The sequence below is a fragment of the Capronia coronata genome (assembly GCF_000585585.1).
Source record: "Capronia coronata CBS 617.96 chromosome Unknown acBCG-supercont1.1, whole genome shotgun sequence".
In the NCBI taxonomy this organism is placed as follows: Eukaryota; Fungi; Ascomycota; class Eurotiomycetes; order Chaetothyriales; family Herpotrichiellaceae; genus Capronia; species Capronia coronata.
Genome location: NW_006912893.1, coordinates 1,150,799 through 1,172,421, shown reverse-complemented (window position 1 = coordinate 1,172,421; position 21,623 = coordinate 1,150,799). Strand labels below are relative to the sequence as shown.

The 21,623-nt window shown below is 53.2% G+C and overlaps 6 protein-coding genes across 6 annotated transcripts; 4 read left to right on the top strand and 2 right to left on the bottom strand.

Moving 5' to 3' along the window:
- Nucleotides 1-345: 345 nt before the first annotated feature.
- A1O1_00420 (L-aminoadipate-semialdehyde dehydrogenase large subunit) lies at nt 346-4,590 on the bottom strand (the record flags this gene model as incomplete). The annotated part of the gene is made up of 1 exon (XM_007721339.1): nt 346-4,590. The coding sequence occupies one exon, from the start codon at nt 4,588-4,590 to the stop codon at nt 346-348; it is 4,245 nt and encodes a 1,414-aa protein (XP_007719529.1).
- Nucleotides 4,591-5,211: 621 nt separating this feature from the next.
- On the top strand, nt 5,212-7,113 carry A1O1_00419 (uncharacterized protein; the record flags this gene model as incomplete). The annotated part of the gene is made up of 1 exon (XM_007721338.1): nt 5,212-7,113. The coding sequence occupies one exon, from the start codon at nt 5,212-5,214 to the stop codon at nt 7,111-7,113; it is 1,902 nt and encodes a 633-aa protein (XP_007719528.1).
- Nucleotides 7,114-7,161: 48 nt separating this feature from the next.
- On the bottom strand, nt 7,162-8,766 carry A1O1_00418 (uncharacterized protein; the record flags this gene model as incomplete). The annotated part of the gene is made up of 1 exon (XM_007721337.1): nt 7,162-8,766. The coding sequence occupies one exon, from the start codon at nt 8,764-8,766 to the stop codon at nt 7,162-7,164; it is 1,605 nt and encodes a 534-aa protein (XP_007719527.1).
- A 1,673-nt stretch (nt 8,767-10,439) lies between these two features.
- On the top strand, nt 10,440-12,356 carry A1O1_00417 (uncharacterized protein; the record flags this gene model as incomplete). Its single annotated transcript, XM_007721336.1, has 7 exons — nt 10,440-10,634; nt 10,972-11,153; nt 11,256-11,292; nt 11,362-11,489; nt 11,591-11,635; nt 11,721-11,768; nt 11,828-12,356. 7 exons carry the CDS (start codon nt 10,440-10,442, stop codon nt 12,354-12,356), a joined length of 1,164 nt encoding a protein of 387 aa, XP_007719526.1.
- A 4,443-nt stretch (nt 12,357-16,799) lies between these two features.
- On the top strand, nt 16,800-17,723 carry A1O1_00416 (uncharacterized protein; the record flags this gene model as incomplete). The annotated part of the gene is made up of 1 exon (XM_007721335.1): nt 16,800-17,723. One exon carries the CDS (start codon nt 16,800-16,802, stop codon nt 17,721-17,723), a length of 924 nt encoding a protein of 307 aa, XP_007719525.1.
- Nucleotides 17,724-18,983: 1,260 nt separating this feature from the next.
- A1O1_00415 (uncharacterized protein) lies at nt 18,984-20,736 on the top strand (the record flags this gene model as incomplete). The annotated part of the gene is made up of 2 exons (XM_007721334.1): nt 18,984-19,532; nt 19,588-20,736. 2 exons carry the CDS (start codon nt 18,984-18,986, stop codon nt 20,734-20,736), a joined length of 1,698 nt encoding a protein of 565 aa, XP_007719524.1.
- Nucleotides 20,737-21,623: the final 887 nt, after the last annotated feature.

Sequence of the window (21,623 nt, the reverse complement as noted above, 5' to 3'; positions counted from 1 at the left end):
AAGTACTTCGCATAGTACATTTTCAGGAAATTCAGGAAATCTTCAGGTCCTAGAGCTCGCAAGAGACCGATCAGCATGCAATACAGTATATCTTCGTGGCTTGCACTCCCCAATCCTTGAGTCTATTTCAAGCTTGACTCTGGCAGCAATCTAATTCTGTGATCAATTCTAGCACCACAACTTTTGACATAATTTGCATTGATTCACGACAATGACCAACCAAAGCGAAACTCCCAAATGCTCAGTTCTCCTCTCCAGCCTATCACACATGCGCTGCCACGCTCAACCATCCCCCTTGATCTGACCAGGTTCCGTTCAGGTCAGTTTCGCTCAGTCTCGCTCAACTCAACTCAAGCCACCTCGCCCACCGACGCTGGCCAAAGCCTTGCGCTGCTCCTCGCTAATGGAGACGCGAGGAAGTCTCTTGACCGCGCCATCCTGCGCGACCGCATTCGGCGGCGGCAGAAACCCAATTTCCACCAAATACGCCAAGTAGAGGCCGACGGTGTTCTTGGTGACGCCGCTGCCCTCGCTGACATCGACTTTGGTCCACTCGCTGTCTTCGTACAGAGCCTTCTCGGCATTGCGGTCATCGAGTTCCGGCGCACGGGTGTTGGAGGGCAAATCATTGGCGACGAACGTGAACAGCGGCATCAGCGCGAAATCCTGCTGCGAGCTGACATAGTGTTCCAGCGACGACGCCCACGGCACATAGTCGACCAGATCGGCCTTGTAGCCATAGGTCTGCAGGGCGGCGAGGTACTGGTTGAAGCGCAGGCGCGGGTGGCCGGTGACGTGGGCGACGGCGACGCCGTGGGGCGAGGGCGGATGGAAGGCACAGGCGGCGACGGTGCGGGCGACGTGGTCGACCGGCACCATGTTGACGGTGTTGTTGATGTTCGGACGCGTGCCGAGCTGCACACAGCCCTTGAGCATGCGGATCAGGAAGTCGTCCGTGTTGGTGACGCCCGTCTGCGACGAGCCAAGCACGTAGCCCGGGCGCACGATGCAGCCGCGCAGCCCGCGCCGGCCGGCTTCGCGCGTCAGATACTCGGCCACCCATTTGCTCTGGCCGTAGCCCGTGCCCAGGCCGTGGCGGCTGGCCTGGAGGTCGTCGTCTTCGCTGATGCCTTCGCCGCCGGCGGCGATGATGCGTTCCGACTCGAACACGTAGTGGTCGTGGTCGAGGACGCTGGTGGACGACACAAACGCAAATAGTTTGGACTTGTTGCGGCTATTTCTTGCTGCACAGATCTTCAGGGCTTCAATCGTCCCTAGCACGTTCGCCGGCTTGAGCATCTCGTACGTGTTGATCCAGTGCACTTGCGCGCCGTTGTGGATCACCACGTCGACCTCGTCGATGAGTGTGTTCCACGCTGTCTCGGATAAGCCAAATCTGGCCGGACCTAGACTGCCTGCCACGCCTTGGATGCGTGAAGCCCATGAATCCGCCCATACTCCGTATGCTTGACATGTCACTTTGACGCGAGACATGGCGGTTTCGTCGTCCTTTGCCCGCACGAGGACAATCACTTTGGAGATCTGCGGCGATTGACGATCCAGGAGGTCCTTCAGGATGTAGGAGCCCAAGAATCCCGTAGCCCCGGTCAGGAACACGACCGGCGAGGAAGGAATCTCTGCTGACGCGCTGGGGAATGATGCAGGGAGTTGCTCGGCCATCCGTATCGCATCGGCGCCGTAGTCGTCTTCCGATTTGACTCCGTTTGTGACGCCGTCGGGCTTCTCGTCCTCGTTGCCGCCTTCTAGAGAGTTGGCCGCGTGCATGTGGTCGATGATGGCCGCCATCTCTTTCAACGTCGGTCGGTTGTAGATCTTGCTGATGGGTAGATCGACCCCCAGCGTTCGTCGGACTTGGTATGCGAGCTGTTGCGCCTTCATGCTTTCACCGCCGATGTTGAAGAACGACTCGCTCGGCTTGATCGATCGCGGGGGCAGTCCTGGCACCAGTTTGGCCCAGATGTGAGCGAGGGCCAGTTCGGTCTCTGTGAGTTGGTGCGCCATCGATGATTTGCGCCGTCTGCTGGCTGACAGCAAAGTCGTGTCCGGGAAGGGGAGTTTGGGTTTGTCGATCTTGCCGTTCGGGTTCAGCGGCATCGCTCTCATGGGCACGATGATCGCCGGCACGGCGTAGGCTGGAAGCTTGGTGCGGAGGTATTCCTGCACTTCCTGCTGGAGGAGCCGGAACCGTTCAAATCTGCCCACCAGAGATCCGTCGTCTTGTTCGTCCTGCAGACCTTTCTCCGAAAGGAACTGTGTCCATGCCTTCAACTGTGGCACGACATAGCTGACCAGCGTCTGTTCCTCAAACTTGTCTCGTCGTACGAGCGTGACATTCTCCCGCACTAGAGGATGTTGTGACAGATGCGTGTCGATTTCCCCGAGCTCAATTCGAAAGCCCCGGATCTTGACTTGATCGTCGGCTCGACCAGAGCACTCGACATCTCCGGTGGGAGTATACCGGCCCAAGTCGCCACTGCGATAGAGTCGGTCGCGGGGTCCAAGGTAGTACTTCGCCCAGGGTTCATTCTTGTATTTCGCTTCGAACCTGGCACGGTCGATCTCAAGCCCCTTTTCGTGACCCGTGAACCAGTTGTCCACGAACTTCTTCTTCGTAAGCTCCGGCGTTCCCAGGTACCCTTCGGCTAGACCCGATGCTCGGACATAGATCTCACCAATCTCGCCCACTGCGCAGAGCTTGGTCCGGTCGTGGCGGTTCACAACCAGCATCTGGACATTGTACATCCCGCGGCCGGCGGGAATCACATCCTTCATTCCATCCAAGTACCCTTCTCGTTCATTCCGACTGGGTATCTCGTAGTAACTCACAGCTCGTTGCGTCTCTGTTGTGCCGTACATGTTGACGATTCGTACGTTGGGCGCCAAATTCTGCAACGACTTGCAGTCTCGTTTGATCAGAATATCGCCAACGAAGAAGGCATGATGCAGTCCCGCGAATCGCGCCACTGCGCCTCCCACCAGGATCTGACCCATGGCAGGAGTCAGGTGAGTCACTGTTGCGCCATGTTCCTTCATCCATTCGGCCAGCCGTTCATTCTGGATGTCGTTCTTGGAGGGTACCAGCAATTGAGCACCCAAGAACAAGGGGGTGAACATATCTCTCTGGATCGGGTCATGTGCAATGCCGCTGAGCATGGTAAACTTGTCCTTTTCCGACAGGTTAAAAGTCTTTGCCATCCAGTCAAAGTAGAAAGCCAAAGAAAAATGTCGGCCTCGCACCCCTTTCGGCTTCCCCTCTGAGCCCGACGTGAAAGACAAAGTGGGTATTGAATCAGGCCCAACCACGACGCCGGGACTTTTGGCTTTCAGACCTCGCACAGACTCAAACACATCCTTGCCTCCAACTTCGCCTCCCTGAAGAGTGCCATCGTCTCCTAGTCGCAGCGCAGGAACCTCGGTCTTCAGGTGCAGGTTTTCGCCGATGAACTCGCGAACCTTTTCGGACAGTTCGCCAGCATCTTGCGTGGCCTTTTCAATCACGACCAACGCTCGCGGCCTCGAGACGTCGAGATAAACGTTCTGTCGATCAGGAGGGTATGCAGGATCCAGCACCGAAAACGTGCCACCAGCCTTGAGCGTGCCCATTACGGCCACCACGAGGTCCACTCCACGATAGGAGTAGATCATCACCACATCCCCTCTCTCCAGCCCCGACTGCACCAAATGATGGGCCAAGATGTTCGAAGACTCATGGATCTGCTGATATGTGAACTTGCGTTCTGGGCCATCCTCGGACTTTGTCTCCACCACGCAAGTCCGCTCAGGGTGGGCTTCGGCATTGGCGGAAAAGATGTCATGGATGGCGCCACGGAAGCTCGACCATTCAAGATCGCTTGTCGGATCGGGAATCAGCTTCTGTTCCTCCGGAGTCATGAAAACGATCCGTCCGACCTCAGCATTGACATCAGCTGCGACATCCTCAAGAAATCGCGCGATCTGAGCCAGAATCCCCGCTATCCTCGCGCTCGAAAAGAGACGCTGGTTATAACGTGCGGTTAATCGGAGGTCGTAAGACGTAGAGTATGAATAGGTCAACTGTAGATCAGTAGTCTCGACACTGCCCGGAAAGCTTGCATTCTCCGGGCTTCCATTGAAAGCAGCGAACCGGAACAGGGCCGGCGCCTTGAGATGCGCTTGAACGGTGTCGAGTGGAACGGCGTTGGCTTCAGCCTGGGACGATAGCTCCCGTACCCTTGTGAACAACTTCGCAAAGGGTTCTGAGGCGGTGAGTGACGTCCTGAGGACGAATGCTGGTCCATCTTGCTGAGCGTTGGTTCCAATGCTGATGTCCTCGTCTCCTGTCAGTCGGCCCACCAGGACAAGAAGAACAGTCTGTAAGACAGTTGTGAGCGACCCCAAGTCTGCGAGTTTCTTTAGAGCCTTTGAAGTACTGCTAGGGACACTCAGTGCCTCAACGGCCTCGATGGGTCTTTTGGCTACGTTCTCTGATGTAGCTTCGGGATAGTCTCTGGTCAACGGGGACAGTGTCTGGTCCTTGAGATACTCTACCCACCAGCCCAGGCGGTCGTTACCTCCAGCTTCTGACGCCATGGGGGGCAATCTCTTTCAGTCTGCTTGAGGGCGCATATACAATCAGAGTGATCGAGGGACCGAGATGAGTCAAACATCCATCCACCGGACTTTGAACCCCAGACAATTTTATTTTTCGAAGCCGATATCGGAAAAATGTCGGTCCGGAGACACGAGTCAGGGTCTTGGCATTTTACTCTTTGAGACCGAGTCATTCAATATCCGACGTCCACTGCACGATGCGTGCGGCCAGCCATGAAAAGTCTCGTTGCACTGGGAGAGCAGCATCTTCCTAAAGGAGAAAGCAGAGACAACAGAAGTGATTAGGACGATGGAACTGTATAAGGGATAGAGCACAATCCATCCTATAGAGTATAGTAGTTCTGCCGGAGATAGTATGTAGTAGTAGTAGTGCTCCATAGAGTGTTACGCAATGCGGAATCTCGAAACACAAGCGAATTCGTGCTGCGTTCCTCGCCTGCGCTATAGAGAGTTACACTCCGTTGCACAGGAGACAGTGACAGTAATGAAGTTCAACTTGTCCATCATGTTACTCCTCCTCTTCTAGACATTCATCTTTGGCGCACGTTTGGGTCTGCTCTTTGTCTTTCATCGCTCCAGCCTGTCTCTCGTTCAATCACCATGCCGCCTCGGCACTTTTCCAGGTATATCTTTGTTGGCGCAGTCTTCTTGGTCGGCATCGTCATCTTTTCCGCCACTTCACAGACAGCCTCCGGCGTCGTCAGTGATCAGTTGGCCTATGCGGATAATCTTCGAGGGTCAATCCCCAAGCTCAATGTCCCGGGGTTTCGCTTCTCATTCCAGAGCTCAGTGCACAAACCCCCCGAGCAGAAGAACAGCACGCACGGCGATAGCTCGTGGTACAGCGACTGGAAATGGCTGAATCCATTTTCATCCTCTGTGACGCTCGATGAGGACCGTGTCGTCCTTCCGCCCCTCGCCCAACGGCCTCCTGTGTACACATTTTACGACACAACCATCAAAAGAGATGAGAATACCAAGAAGGTGGACAAAGAACTACTGTTGACATGGCGTCGGGCCTGGTGGGCGCATGGTTTCCGGCCGATCATCCTCACCGAGGCAGAGGCCATGAGCCATCCATTGTACCAAACTCTCCAACAGAAAGGCATGCCCACGGCTCTGGAACAAGATTTTAGACAATGGCTGGCATGGGCCCACATGGGGACAGGATTGCTCTCCAGTTGGTACTGTCTGCCCATGGCTGCATACGATGATCTTCTGCTGGCCCATCTCCGGCGAGGGCAGTACCCAAATCTGATCAAATTTGAAGGCTTGGGGTCGGGTCTGTTCGCAGGGGAGCAAATCCAGATTAACGACGCCATCAAGTCGGCACTGGACAGCGTCAAGTTGAGCACTTTCACAACGGTGGTCGAAGCTATAGATTCGGAACGCTTCAAGGTTGAACAGCCAACATCGATTGCACACTACGATTCGCAGACCATAACCTCCAAATATCCCATCCTAGCAGAACTAATCGTCCAGGATCCTCTCAAGGGTCGACTTTCTCTCAATCAACTGATAATCGCCCATCTGCACACCATCTGGCAGAACAGTTTCAGCACCGGCATCGCCGTCTTGCAACCGCTCGCTGCCCACACCTTCTCCTTGGTGAAACCTGCAAAGGATCTGGCCCGTCTTCTTGCCGAGTGTCCAAGCTCGATTCTACAGTCATCTTGTCCGCCGAACCGGCCCAGATGCAGTCCCTGTGTCGGCACCAAGTTGAGGATCAACACTGCCCCTTCATTCCGCAACACTTCTTCCTTGTTCACCATCGGGGTCGTCCCCCATCCCTACACTATGATCACGCTCGCCAACCGCTCAGATTCGATTACGGTCGCCCATATACGACGTCACACCGAACGCGATCCTTGGATTACCGCCGTCACCCGAGATCTCCTAGGCGATGCACGAGGAGGTCCTAGTCGAGTGGTGGCATTGAAAGACGCCGTGGCGTCAGAATATGGTAGCACCCGGTCGCTATGGTTCACGACCGAGCACTTCCCTGCATCTTTTTGGCCACCTCCGCCTCCACCAAAGTCGCCGACCAACGACCCTCATCCGGTCGAGGAGAAAGTCTCGCCATTCCCTGAAGACTGGCTTGAGAACCTTGATTGGCACTTTGGATTTCCGGTTCCTAGGACAGGGATCTCTCATGGCGAGTCTCTGCCTCCGGTACCCGGACCTGAGCGTTGGGCCAAATCTCCTGCTGGTCTTCCAGCCGAGCGTAAGAAGAGCTCCGATCCGGACCCACCCTCAGAAGAGCAGGCGGCAGTCGAGGTGGAGCTTCTGCGCAAGGCTAGGGAGACCATTAATAGCAAAGACCCGGCTGTGGTCAAGATCCGCAGTGTGGCAGAGGCATGGAACTTGGCCGACACAGAAGCATGGAAATTCGTGAAGAGCTTCCGTGCCCGGCAAGTCGTGGAAAGACTGCAGTTTGAGGAAGAAGAATCGGCATATGAAGCTGGAGGCAGTGTGAGAGGCAAATCTCGATGGTGGGGATAATGAAGTGCCTCGACTGTGGAAATGATGATCGATAGAACTGGGGTGTTTTCATCCCCGGGACAGATCCCTTCCCGTCTCGAAATGAACTGCAGATGTCTGCACCAGCTGCAGGACAGGGTCCAGCAGACCACAGGCGAAAAAAATGCCCATCGACAGGCACTGTGCTGATATCCAAAGGGTCATGTATCTGGTATGTGACAAATCGGCTGCTTCGGGCGGATTGAACGCTAAACCCCACCAACGAAAGATCATTTGCTGCATGAACACAAGTGACCTTTTTATGAGAAGATTCGCGCCCAAATACGCGCAGACAAACAAGAATAGTAGAGCTGGCCTGATGATTGGAGGCTCCGAGGCCGGGTCTTCGAGATCATGCATGATGAGCCTCCAGATAGGATTCAATGCAGACACCCAGGTGATGTTGACGACTGTCTTCTGAAGGATGTACCAAATGCTGCCTGTCCCCCCCGTGGACATCAACAGCTGTTGAAACCGGGTCTGAGGCAGTTGGTCAGATTCATCAATGCCTGCGTCCTCCGCACGCGGTCTTGTGGATGATGTACGGGATCTTCTGCTCGGCGCTCGCGTGCTTGTGCCTGACAGATGTGACTTGGCGGAACGGTAACTTGATGCTCCAACAGAGCCTGATTCTTCTGTGGCCAGGGCCACTTTCTCGGCAGAGGCGCGTGATCTCGCAGCAGATATTGCCGATCTTCTCCCGGATGAACTCCTAGCAGATGACCGTGACCCTCGAACGGACGTGTCAACCCAGACTTGGTCTGGATCTGCCTCCTCAACGGACGGCATCACCTTGTCACCAGATGGACGCGAACTTCCGGAGGAAAGAGCCGACTTCTTCCTTGGTGAACGTGAGGTTCGCGCCGATGAGTCAATCCAAATATGTGGCGATGAAGATGCCTTTGATTTGGCGGGGACCGAGCTGTCTGACAAAGACGGTCCAGATGAAAGACCCCGGGGAAGGACGGGCAACCCTTGCGAATCGACCCTCGCCACCAACGTGTTGCTGGCATCGAAGTCGGCGGCGCTGTGATTTTCTTTGCTCGAGCCCGACAGTTTAGTTGATCCCGAATCAGCGCTGATTCTAGCCGATGATTTGAAGCCCATGTCATGCACCCTGGGGCACGTCAGTAGCTCCTGCCAGGTGCCCTGCCATAAGGTGGTTGCCATCTCGGCAAGTTCTCGCTCATATCTTGTCCTGGTCTTGAAATTCCTGTTGACGGAGGCCTTTCGTTCCAAAGCTGCCATCTTGGTACAATACATTCCATGATCACACGGCGTCCATCCCCGTTCCGTCGGCTTGTTCCAGTGTCCATTGGGCGTCAATTGATCCCAAATGAGCGGAAATCGCTCTTGCAGCACCTCGACTATGCTCAAGACATCCTCGCCTGTCATTTGGATGGTGCTATCCGGGTATGTGGAGTTGAAAGCAATGGCGATGCTCTCGAACTGGAGATTCGTGGTGAGGTGGAACCAGAGAACGAAGCGTGTATCGCACGGTTTCCATTCGAGCTGGGAATAGTTGGGATTGTCGGTGGCGTAGGGTACAGCAAATTGCTGGCTTATCAGATCGCGAGACAACTTTGGTTTGCGACGAAGCGTGCCACCGCCCGTCGATATGCCGGGGGCTTTCATTGCAAGGAAGGAGGCGTGTCGATGGTCTTGCCGGTGCGAAGTGCAAATAGTTGTCCAGCGTCAGGAGAGCGCAAGCCGTGGGGATTGTTCTTGCTTGACCAGGGCAGGGCATTTGTTGTTCTTGGAAGAAGTTGAGGTGGTACCTAAAATTGGATCGACATTCCAATGGATGTTGTTGATATTCGCTGGCAGCATTCCAAAGAGCGAATGCCGATGAATGGTATTCCTGTGTCCAATCCTGGGTCCAGCGCAGCACAGCAATCCCTAGTCGTTTGGGCTGAAGACTACTGAGTACCCAGGCCTGACTTTCAGAATGGAGTCAAGCTGTCTTCTTTCCCTTCCCCAAATCTCCCTCCTTCCCGGTGCACCTTGTATATTCGTGCCCAGGCGTGGCTGCTGGCACCTTTTCCAATGGACGGTGGACAAGACATGTTGCTTCGGGGCAGGCAGAAGAATAACGTACTAGTATATGAACTCACCATTGTTGCTGGTTTCTACGGACAATGTAGCCAGTGGCCAACACATGTTCTTTGAACGCAGGTCGCCTGCTCGCCTGCTGGGCACATCTTCTCTTGCACGAACATTTGTGTCTGGACATATTGAACAGGACAACTGCGAGCCCATCATTGTGTCCACTAGGAAGTTTGTCCAGAGATCTCAAGCAAGGCCATGTGAACACGAGACATGCATACCTCCTCAATCAGGCACCGTGCTCTATACTCTAGGTATTCTGTAGTTACGTTGTGAACCAGCCCTCTTCCTCTGGCCAATGAGAGGGACGCTGGCGACTGTCCTGACGAGGCTGGGAGTGGAGCCCCTAGAGCCGTTAAAGCAGCAGTCGATGACGACGCAATGAGCACACCATTACCAACTAGCAATACCACTAGTCCCAAACAAGGCAGACGCCAGTATCGATCGTTACCGCGTATATCAAACCGTCACGCACGAGCTGTCACTCTGAACTTCCAACCACTTCCCTTCCACTCCAACGCAGGGTGCTCCATGCATCCGCCTCCTACCGACTTTCGCATGGAGGAACTAGAAGACGACATGGAGACATCTGTCTCGGGGCCAGGACATCGAATCACGCTTTAGCTTTGGACCATTCTTGTCCCAGATCCTCTTTTCCGACCCAGCCAGCGGACTGGCGGGCTGGCGATGGAGCATGCGAGAAAAGACACGTAACGCATCTGAGATGCATGGCTGGATGGATGGATGGGACGCACGCTTCTTCTGCCCACCTACCCAAGGTAAATGGTATACCGCATGCGGGCACTCCGATGTCAGTCAATAGTTCAAGAGTGAGTTCGGCCCATGTCACTTGATACTAAAGGTGCGGTTATAGCCTCACTATTTTATATTTCTCTCCTTTTTCCTTCGATTTGTCTCTTCCTTCTCCCACGTGAAGAAAGAGAAAAGGTGTACTTTTGGGCAAGGCTCTAGGTTCTTATTGATCACTCGCTCGCTTCAAGGCAATCAATCAAATCTGTGTTGGGATTGCCCGTTTACTATCGTTTTGCGAAACAAAGTGCTACTTATTGTCTCCCCTGAACCCTACCTTGAAGACCTCAATACCTGCTATTGGGATCTTGAGGAACGCAAACCAAACCCGAAGAGAACCTCGTCGGACATTCAGTTATCCCATCGATCTTCGAGTCAACAAACAAACAAACATGCGTCGCTCGCTCGCTGCCGCCGCGCTCCTCTCGCTGGCCTCGGCCGTCTCGGCTCTGCCTCAGGCAGTGACCTCCGCCATTGCCCCGTCGAGCGGAACCCCCGAGGGATGCCAGACGTCGCACGATGGCGAGTTTGAAATCACCGTGGTGAATGTCTCGTCCTCGACGACTTCTAAGAGAGATCTGGGAAGAGTATGTACTATACCCTGTTTCCACATTGCATATTGTACAACCCACACACTACCTACACTGGTCCTGTGTACTGTACACACTGTTCAACAAGCAAGAGAGCATCAAAGGAGAGACATTGCTTGTGATGCCGAGCTCTGGGGTCGTTTGTGGTTGTTCCCTTTGGACATCACTCGCAAGAGCCTTGCGGAAGAAGGGTTCAACCCTTACATATCGTGCGATGCCAATGTTGCCGTTGCTGTTGCTGTTGTTATTACGTGCCATCCCTCTTTCTTCCCTTACCTTTACCCATTTGGTGTCATGGTATACCTGGCTAACACATTCATTTCAACCTTCACAGCGTCAAAACCTCGAACTCACGCTCTCCGGATCCGTTCTTCACGACCAAGCTGGCCGAACCGGCTACATCGCCTCGAACTATCAATTCCAATTCGATGCTCCTCCTCAAGCCGGGGCCATCTATACTTCAGGTTTCTCGCTCTGCTCGAACAACACTCTTGCCTTGGGAGGCTCGGCTATCTGGTAAGTTTATGCGATCGCAACATAAGCCCTCCTCAATCTGAGGCTGGTATTTTGTGGTGTCTTGGAAGTTGACCATTCGCTAACGACTCTTCGAACTCTCAGGTACGAGTGCTTGAGTGGAGATTTCTACAATCTTTATGTATGTCATTGTTCTCGAATCATGATTGATTGACCGAATTGGAAACTGACCTGTTCGTCTGTTTTCTAGGATCGCGATTGGGCCCCGCACTGCTTCCCTGTCTACTTCGTCGCTTTGATCGGCTCTTCAGCTCCTGCCGCTACTCAGGCCAGTGATGGCCAAGCAGTTGCCACTACTGTCGTTCCTTCAATTACTCAGTAAGTCATCCCAGCAGTATTCCCTGACGGTCAACTCCCGTGCCAGCACACCCGATGTCCGTCCTTTGGTGGGATACAATACTGACTCAGTTGAACTTCAGGATCTCTGATGGACAGCCCCAAGTCACTTCGGTCGCTGTCACTCAGTAAGTGTTTTTGTTTACCCAGATCCAGTCCACCCGAGCTGGTAGTCTGAAAGAGCTGGTCAGAATAAAACTAATACTTAATCAGAATCAGTGATGGCCAACCTCAAGGAAACACTGCTGCTCCTGTCACTCAGTAAGTTCACACTTTTTGAAATCTTATTTCAAAGAGAACGCCCGATTGACCTCTTACAGAATCAGCGATGGCCAACCTCAAGCCGCTACTGGAATTCCAGTTTCTCAGCTCTCTGACGGTCAGCCGCAAGGTCCAACTGGGGCTCCCGTTTCAGAGATCTCGGACGGTCAACCTCAAGCGCCTACCGGGGCACCCGTTTCTCAAATCTCCGACGGTCAGCCCCAGGCACCAACCGCTACAGCTACACCCACAGCTACTCCGGTTTCTCAAATCTCTGACGGCCAGCCACAAGCCGCCACCGGTGCTCCAGTCTCGCAGATCTCAGACGGCCAGCCACAGGCCCCAACAGCTACATCTACCGCTACTCCGGTTTCTCAGATCTCAGATGGCCAACCACAGGCACCCACTGGAGCTGCTGTATCCCAGATCTCGGATGGTCAGCCTCAAGCCCCGACTGCCACCGTCGAGGCCGTGACAGGCTCCGCCTCCGCCGCGCCAGCCGCCTACACTGGTGCAGCACACCGTGATGGTCTCTGCGGCGGCCTTGCAGTCGTGGCCGGTATCGCTGGCGCCGTCGTTCTCCTCTAAAATCCTGAGGAAACGAAACGGACCGAATTCGATTCTTCCGAACCATGCGTGCATGCATGCATATGGCAAGCAGAGCAGGTGCAGCATTCAGGATCCTGCATCCACCTCCTCGACTTTCTTGCTCTCTCTTTTCGAACTTGTTGTTGGGTATGACTGCATAGTCCGTCACCCATTCTGATTACCACACTCCTTTTTGAACCTGGATTGATCTGGGAAAAATCCCCTTTATTTTTGCATATGCATGCTGGAGTGGAAAGCACATTGAAGTGACTACAGCGTGGTCGGCACATCAGCGGAGGGCGGAATTGATGCATATCAGCCTTTGGCGGGTTGAAACCAAAATCTCCCAGTCTTTTGGTGTAGATAATCAGCTGCATCCAGTGCTTGTCGGGCTGGCTGACGACGGGCTACTGTTTTTCCACCGGTGTGTGGCTATCGTCCACGGCCGGCATGGGAGCATAATTGATAATATCATGTCAAGTGGTCATTAGGGCAGTATTGATCAGGGCAGTATTGATCAGCCAGCCTTAAAAAGAATAATTCACTCCTTTTGAAATGCTTTTTTCCGGAAATGTACACAAGTTTGCTTCTGATTGTGAGACTTTGGTGTGCATCGTCTATGAGGGTATTTCACCAAACTCGATATGCAAGATCGGATAGTCCAACGTTGACCAGAAAGAAGAAAGTTGTGTTGTAGCAATCGCCATCACCTCTCCGGTGAGTGGAACTCGTCTGATGGGATCATGTACAGCCCGCTTCGAACGCAGGAGACGTTCTGTGTACACAGTGCTAGTCCTTCTGACCTAGACTTAACCAGTCCAGCCAGGTGGTTGGTATGGATGGGTCGACACCGGCAATGGAAGAGAGGTTGCAACTGGCACCTGCTGGTATTCGAAAAAGGCCATGGCTGCTTTACGGTCGACAACAAGGAATCGGACAAGGCTGAGAGAACAAGAGGTACCACTAGTGTCCAGGTAATCTTTCAGTAAGGCGACTTGATGTGCTCGTAATGAGAAGGTCTTTTGACCAAGAACTAGAAAAGGGTGAGCCTCAGATTCACCTCGACTCAACTTTCCATGCAGCTCGACTAGTACGTGCCGTCACTCCACCCGATGAGAGTATCGCACTGGCAGTTGAACCTAGCCTCTTCCCACATCGGTTGCTGGGTATGGATGCATGCATGTCTCAGGAGACACGGTGGAAAGACATCGTTGGAGTCGACATTCCACCTTCCTATCCAATGGTTTCGTCATGAAAAGCCCGTGTTTTGGGCCTCGTGACCGTTGAAGCAGATAGATTTCCTCCCATCGGACAATATCATGAAGTTTCATCACAGTGTCCTAGGTTTCACCCCAGCACCTCATGCCCCCGGTACTCGCAAGAAGGATCAGCATCGTAACTGCAAATAGTTACTCCGAGAGACCCTTCGAGGAGGAATGTTCGGATGGCAGGTTATGTGGATCGGACCCAAATGTTGACGCCACACTAGGCGGGTCTATGACAGCAAGAGACCCCGTTGACAGGACTGAGACAGACCTGCCACGCAAGGTGCTGCGAATGACAGTGGTCCAGAGACCGAGAAGGTGGTCCGGAAGAGCAGGCAAGTGGATGACGTTTGTCTCGTAGATGGGGACTTTGATGTCGACGCGCCTACCATTGCTGCTGTTGCGCCCCCTGTTGCGCCCTCTCAGGGCTTTTTCTGGAGAAGCTTGTACAGGGAAGCTTTACAGAGTAGTGGTCCGAGCTCCAGTGATGATCCCTCCACCGAACCGAGCTTCGTGCATAACTCTGTAGGTGGTCAATGATCGAACTCTTGAAATTCGGTCCAACCGCTACGGCAAGACTGGTAAGTACTTTTCTGCACTGTGAGTATGCTTTGTTGAATTGGGAGGCAGTCAACGGGTTGAAGGGCGTATGCAGGCCAACCAGTGACACCCAGAGACAACCGTGCTCCCGCAGAAAAGACGCCAGACTTCTAGCATTCGAACAGCTGACGTTGCATTAGTGCATCGTCTAATGGAATCCTGGCAGACCCTGGTCGGCAAGGCAAAATGTCACCACTCACACCTTGTTTGAAACATGCCTCCATACCAGCTCGTTGAGCTGCCAACAGTTTTCGTGAGAGGATCTTTCCAACGTAATGATCACTACGCCGCGACACGGGCTTTGCGAAGAGGACATGCCTTCATGTGTCACTGTGTGCTATGTATGGTCTTTCGGAAGTTCATCGGTGGGTTGGTGTCACAAACTCGCAGTGCAGTTAAAGGCAGCAGGCTACCCACAACGGTTAGTTGGGAGCAGGATACATCTCTTCCCACCCTGGTAGACTGGCCGGTTTTCGGAGGGATGATAGACGATGGCGTCCGCGGTTCACGCAACGCTAAATTCTCGATATGCAGCCAACGTATTTTGGTTGATTTCTCCGCATTTTCGCGGAGGCGAGCTTGCAGGCGGCGTGCGGCCACGAATGTGCATCGAACACAACCCTGTTACAACTTCGACTGGTAGAGTAGCTCTGGAGAGCCGGACAGGGTCGTCCCTGTTTGGTTCTTTGCCACCCTGCGAGCACCCAGCGGAGGCTGAGACACAAAAGTTTCAGACGGACATATTTGATAACATTATCGAAAGCCAACATCCTGGTCATTTGTTACTTCGAGATTCCGTTTGAGTTGGAGCCAATCTGGGACCAGGAGAAATACCCCGAATCCAGAATACTCGACCAGGGTTGGAGTCCTTCAAACTTCGACTTCCCGGAAAATCAGATATTGGATCTAGGCCTAATGGTCCTGGTCGTGACTACTTGAGTATCGTACGCCTGAACTTTAAGACCTGCTGACGTTGCTTCCGAGGGTTCTGGCCCGACATACGAGAGGAAACAGGGCCGATAGTTGACTGCAATGCCGTCGTCGATTTCCATTCCCAATTCAAGTTCTACATCTCGACAGATGGTAGTGACGCATTTATACACCAATGCCGACAAGTGAGCGATTCCGCAACCTGGGTGTCCTTGCAAGGGAGGACATGGGCAGCAGAGCGGCCACCCAGGCAGGAAGGTGGTTTGCCGGCCCCTGGCGATGATTTCTCCGCCCAGATGGAGGCATCGTGGCCCAACCGCAGCCGGATATGGTGCTAGACCAGAGCTCTTCATTGGGCGCTATTGGATGTCGATATATCGCTCACTTGCACTGCTGTGTTGAAACGCTGCAGCGGCTTGTGTGATTCTTCCTGTTCTTGATGGAGACGTTCTAATGATCTTTGTGTTGTCTGAATGTGGTTTCCGGGGGCGTCTCGTGTAGGGCTCGATTCTGCGGGAATCACGGCGGTCCGTTACAAGGCGTTGGCGGCCGAGGGACAGTCAGCGTATGGACATTCTCGACGAGGAACTCTGCATTAGTCTCGGACAGTCCCAGCATGCTTGTAAATGCATTAGTAGACAGGCAGCAACGGATGTGAGACCATGGGAAGTTGGAGTCATGGGGTTCTTAGGACTGAGTCGACTGCAGAAGATGCTGGTGCAAGGCTCGAACAACTTGACTGCCTCAATTAGCTGAACTGAGGCTTCCATCCAACCTTTTCCAGGAGACCGTTCGCAGTATCATTGCTCAGGGCCCTTGCAGCGAGGCAGGGAGACAAGCCAGTCAAGGTGAGAAAGGACTCAGCGGCTTGCAAGTCACCACGAGTCTCAGCATGGACTTCTTGCCTGATGGTCTTTGCAAGGTGATCAGTAGCCGCTGTCACGAATAGAAATCAGTGGAATCCCAAGACATCGACCGAGGACCTGCTGCCACCATTGTTGCTTGGAATACCAGTGAGTTGCGGCACAACCGAACAACTTAGGTACAACTTGAATGTGGTAGAATGCAGACACCAGGCAGTTGCAACTGCGCCAAATGTTCTTTCACCGCAACGCAGTCTGTCTGAGGCTGCGATAAGATAATATCAGAACCCCCGCCCCGCCTTGGCACCGATTGCGGCGGAATTACCTTTTTCCGTCCTGGAGAGTCGAGACAACCTCATCAGGCTCCCTAGCGATGTTCTTATCATATATCTGTTCATATGGATCGATTCATATCCTTTCCAGCGCTTGACTCGTCTATTCCTGCAGTCGTATCGTCTATTCCTGCAGTCGTAGCTTTTGACAAAGCGTTCATAGAAGATGCTTCTACCAAGAACGTGATGTTTCACAACTGGTTTAAGGCCTCACCGCTCTTTTTGACCCCTGGGTCTGCTCGTTGCCTCAAATGAGATACCGTCAGTGAGAGCCACAAATGATCCAAATCTATTGCACCCTTCTTCCGGCCATTGACCTACGATCCGGATCTCGTCTACTATATTGGTCTGGTCGTTGACCAAGCCGGACTGCGAAACCTTGGAGCCGAAGTGCTAGCTAGACTCAACTTACCATCGAATAAGATACTATTACACCTTGGGTTTGCCATTACAATGCGTCTATATGCGATCTCAGATCTTCATATCAGCTACAAGCATAACCGTGAGGCACTGGATGAACTCGCACCTCACCCCGAGGACAGCTTGATCATATGCGGTGATGTGGGCGAACGTCTCGAACATCTTCAGGAGGCTTTCGAGATCGCTACGGACCGCTTCAAGCAGGTTTTTTGGGTGCCTGGCAATCATGAGTTGTACACACTACCGGGAATCACCACGGAAGACGACCTGGACAAAGAGCTCCGAGGGGAGTCCAAATACCAGGAGTGCGTGAGAGTTGCGAATGAGTTCGGCGTCATCACCCCGGAGGATGAGTTCGTCAAATGGGAAAGCGAAGGCAATGGGGGCCCATGCATTATCTGCCCGATTTTCACGTTGTACGACTACAGCTTCAGACCGCCCGACGTACCACGAGACAAAGCCGTCGACTGGGCGATGGAGGAAAACGTCTATGCGACTGACGAAGCACTTCTACATCCCGACCCCTACGCAACAAGAGATGCATGGTGTGAGCAGCTGGTTTCAAAGACAGAAGAGCGCTTAGAAGCCGCTGCTGCCAGAGGATTTCCACTGGTGATCATCAACCACTGGCCTCTCCGAGAAGACCTGGTCACCATACCCAGTATACCAAGGTTCAGTATATGGTGCGGGACGAAGAAAACTCAACACTGGCACACCCGCTTCAACGCCAAAGTCGTGGTCACGGGGCACTTGCATGTCCGGAGGACAGACTGGATTGACGGGGTGAGATTCGAGGAAGTCAGCTTGGGGTACCCTCGACAATGGCAGGCCGCAAAGGATAGGGGTCTCAACATTAACGATCTGCTCAGGGAGATTTTGCCTGGAATGGACGACCCTGGAGACGGTTGCACCATCTGGAGACGATCTGGAGTGCCATCCAAACCCAGTTTGACATGAAGCGCGACAGCTTCCAACTCCTGTTCGGCCAATATTGCCAATTGTCAGCCGTGGCCCGGTATAGGTGGTAGTGTTGTGCCTCCTTCGGCAGACCTAGGCAGACATTGCAGCGCCACGTCCCCAGCCACTGTTCGGCACTCACCGAATTTATGGCTTCAATATGAAGAAGGGGCTATGACTTTGGGTTTACACTCCCGAGGTCACACACTCTACGCTTTATAACGTCCAACAACGACAATATCCTGAGGTGGGTGGAGGGAGGATTGCAGGGTAGTAATGATGAGTTCAGACGAACTCTAGAGATGGAAGGTCGCCAGGTTCAAGAACGCAGCGCTGCTTACCTTCAGGTTTAGAACCTCGAATTAATTGTAGGGCTAGATAGACACAAGCCCAGGTACTATCTATGCACGTATACTACCCGCTGCATAATGGTGCCCATAGACTCTACCATGATTCCGTTGCTGATCACTTGTAGGAGGATGCCCATTGAGTCTTCGGATGACGGTAGAATGACCTTGCTAGCCTCAGCCCACTACAACGCAGTATTGTGAACTTACTGCCTGCCTGCAATATTTACGATGGTAGTCTCGAGGTGGGAAGAGTCTTGTCTATATGCTCTTCACCCTCTATCACTATGATTTACAACTCGAGGAGTGCAGATGATGTTCACAGCGTCCAATGGGAGGCGAGTCTGCACCAGCTGGTAATCTAATCCAGAGTTGGTTTAGATCTTCATGAATGCTGACTATTGGTGGTTTCTACAAATTTATATGGAGACATGACATCAGTAATACATGACGCCAAGCCCCAAGCTGGTTAGCGCGGCGCGGCCTGGCCAAGTTTGTTTCGTGCCTTGTTTGCATCAAACTATTAACGATAGATATGCTTATTATCATGCTTAAGGCCTTGCAGTCCAATTTGAACATCATCATCCTCTTCGCCTCCCATTTGCCAAGTTGATGGGTACTTCCTAGGTACTCGTACCTCTAGGACAAAGTTCTATGATCGAGTCTTGCAGCTGTGCTTTCTCCCAGACAGGTTCTGGTCACCCTTGGTTCCATCGCCGCTGAGCATATGCCAACATCTTCCTTTGGAGTGATGCCAGTGTTCAAGTTCAATACCCCTATTCAATAATAGCAATGCGTACGTGTGCTTCCGCCGCCAAAACTTCTGACATATATCACTAACACTTCTACAGATCGGTTCCGCGCGTGGGCGCATTCCGCTGCGCACCAAAACAACTTCAATCCATGGTCTCATATGGATGGCAATTCCGAAGCAAAGCGCACAGCGTCCAGTCAGCACCAGAATGCTCCATCAGGGGCCTCTGAACAGCCCAAGAGCTCGATGGTGAAACGTATACTGAAGAACTTCAAGATAGCCCTGCTTCATAGTTGGGTCAATGTCTTGTTGGTGTTCGTACCGGTCGGTATTGCCGTCCATTTTGCCGGTGTCGACCCCAACGTGGTCTTTGCCCTGAATGCCGTGGCCATCATCCCCTTGGCTGGCCTCTTGACGTTTGCCACAGAAAGTGTTGCACATCGACTTGGTCCAACCCTGGGTGCTCTGTTGAATGTCAGTTTCGGTAACGCGGTTGAACTGATCATCTTCATCATTGCCCTTGTCAAGAATGAGATTCGCATTGTCCAGGCATCCCTCATCGGCTCCCTGCTGGCGAATCTGCTTTTGATTTTGGGAATGGCATTCTTGATTGGTGGCCTCGAGTATCGGGAACAGATATACGACAGCACTGTCACCCAGATGTCGGCTTGCTTGTTGGCGCTTGCTGTCCTCAGTCTGCTGATTCCAGTAAGGCATATATGCATGCTTTCTAGTTGTCTCAAAATACTGACCAGGACTGCAGACGGCGTTCCACGCTTCCTTCAATGATTTGGCCATTGCAGATCGAGCCGTTGTCAAACTCAGCCGTGGGACCTCAGTGATTCTTCTGATCATATACTTTCTTTACCTATTGTTCCAACTGAAATCTCATGCATACCTCTATCAAGGGACTCCTCAACACATCATCGACGAGGAAGCGGTGCCTGGATTCTTGGCTCGTTTCGATTCCACAAGCTCGTCGTCCACCAACCAGTCGCGGACTTCAACCCATAGCTCGGGATCGCAGCGCCGCGTTCGTAAGCGATTGAGAGCGCAGTTAGGCAGAAAGCGACACCAGAAGACTGAAATTGAACACGAGGATGATGTGGAGGCCGCCCCTCACGTCGATTCAGCTCTGCCGGACATTCTGGCGGAGAAGACAGAAGAACCAGAGGAAATGGCCGTAGAGCTGCACCCGCCCATGGCTGCGCCTACGACTGCCCCATATATTTCAGCCAAGGAGAAGAAGCCGATTTTGGGCCCTCGAGGGATCTCCTTCCGTACACCACCAGTGTTCCGGTCTACGACACTCCCGCCCACGAGGAATAAGAACCCGCCAGATCCTCATATTCACAATCTCCGCCGATACCGGTCAAACCCCGACCACACTCCAAACTTCCGTCGGGACTCCTCAGGTCAAGTCCGTCGTGGTGCCCCCAGCAGTATCCCCGAAGAAACTGTCGATGCACCTCCAATTGGCCAAACCGCCTCGATCGTCCTACTGCTCATTTCCACCGCTCTTGTAGCGTTGTGTGCCGAGTTCCTTGTGGGCAGCATCGAGCACTTGGTGGACAATTCGCCGTTATCCGAGGCGTTTGTCGGGCTGATCATCTTGCCCATTGTCGGCAATGCCGCCGAACACGTCACGGCGGTGACGGTGGCGGCAAAGAATAAACTCGACCTGGCACTGGGCGTGGCCCTTGGAAGTTCCATCCAGATCGCCCTGTTTGTCACGCCGGTGGTTGTCATCCTCGGATGGATCCTGAGCAAGGACATGTCGCTCTACTTCAGCCTCTTCGAGACAGGGTCGCTGTTCGTGGCCACCTTTATCGTCAACTTTCTTGTCCTCGATGGGAGGAGCAATTATCTTGAAGGTGCGCTTTTGTGTGCGTGCTACATTATTGTTGCGTAAGTACATCGTTCTTCCCCTGGGGCGCATCCGTCTCTATCTCTGCACTCTCTTCCGCAGCAACTAACAGCATATGTGTAGTGTCGGGGCGTATTTCTTCCCAGACAGCCAGGACCAAAGTTCACTCACCAGCGGCCCTGGTAGTTGATGGAAGACAAAATGGTCTGGAGAGGCGATGTTGCTTACCAGCCTTCGTATCACTAGATATAATACTATCGTCAAAAGCCCATCGTACCGTTCTTCTTCCACTGGTTCATCACGGTCTCCCGTTTGGCGTCTACAGTCATGGTCCGTGGACTCGCCAGAAGATCGTAGCTCGCACCATGGTCCATATGTAACTAACCATTTATGCCAAATGGCCTTGACCGACCAAGACCACCTCAAACCCGGAGCAATGGGAGACTGAACATTCCATCTCGTCAAGGTATGCGTCTATGGGAGATCGGCTACTTGACTCCGCAAGCCAGCCAAGGTCAGAATGAAACACAATCTCGAGTTCGAAAGAAAAAGGGGCACTCAGTTGCAGTTCAGCTGCCAATGCTCCTCAGTAGTGTTGCTAGTAGGGTGTCACGTGGACTGCCCTCATCTGGTCGCATGTCACGTGTGTGAGATACTTCTCCCCGCAATTTCGTTTCTCCAGAAGCGCATCTCGTGTTCCAAATTCAACTTCCCCCGATCCTGGACATTGACTTCACCATGACCTCCGCACCCTGAAGGTGCGTCCTCGCCACGGCACGGTCCATTATCGATGAGACGCAGGCCTCAAAATCCTAGCTCCCTGATGTCGTCGGGCGGGACCTGTTTGTCACCGACATGAAGGATATCGCAGGAGATAAAACCGCTGAGCGGTCGGCGGCATGTGCCACGTGTGGAAAGACATTTGCCCGCTC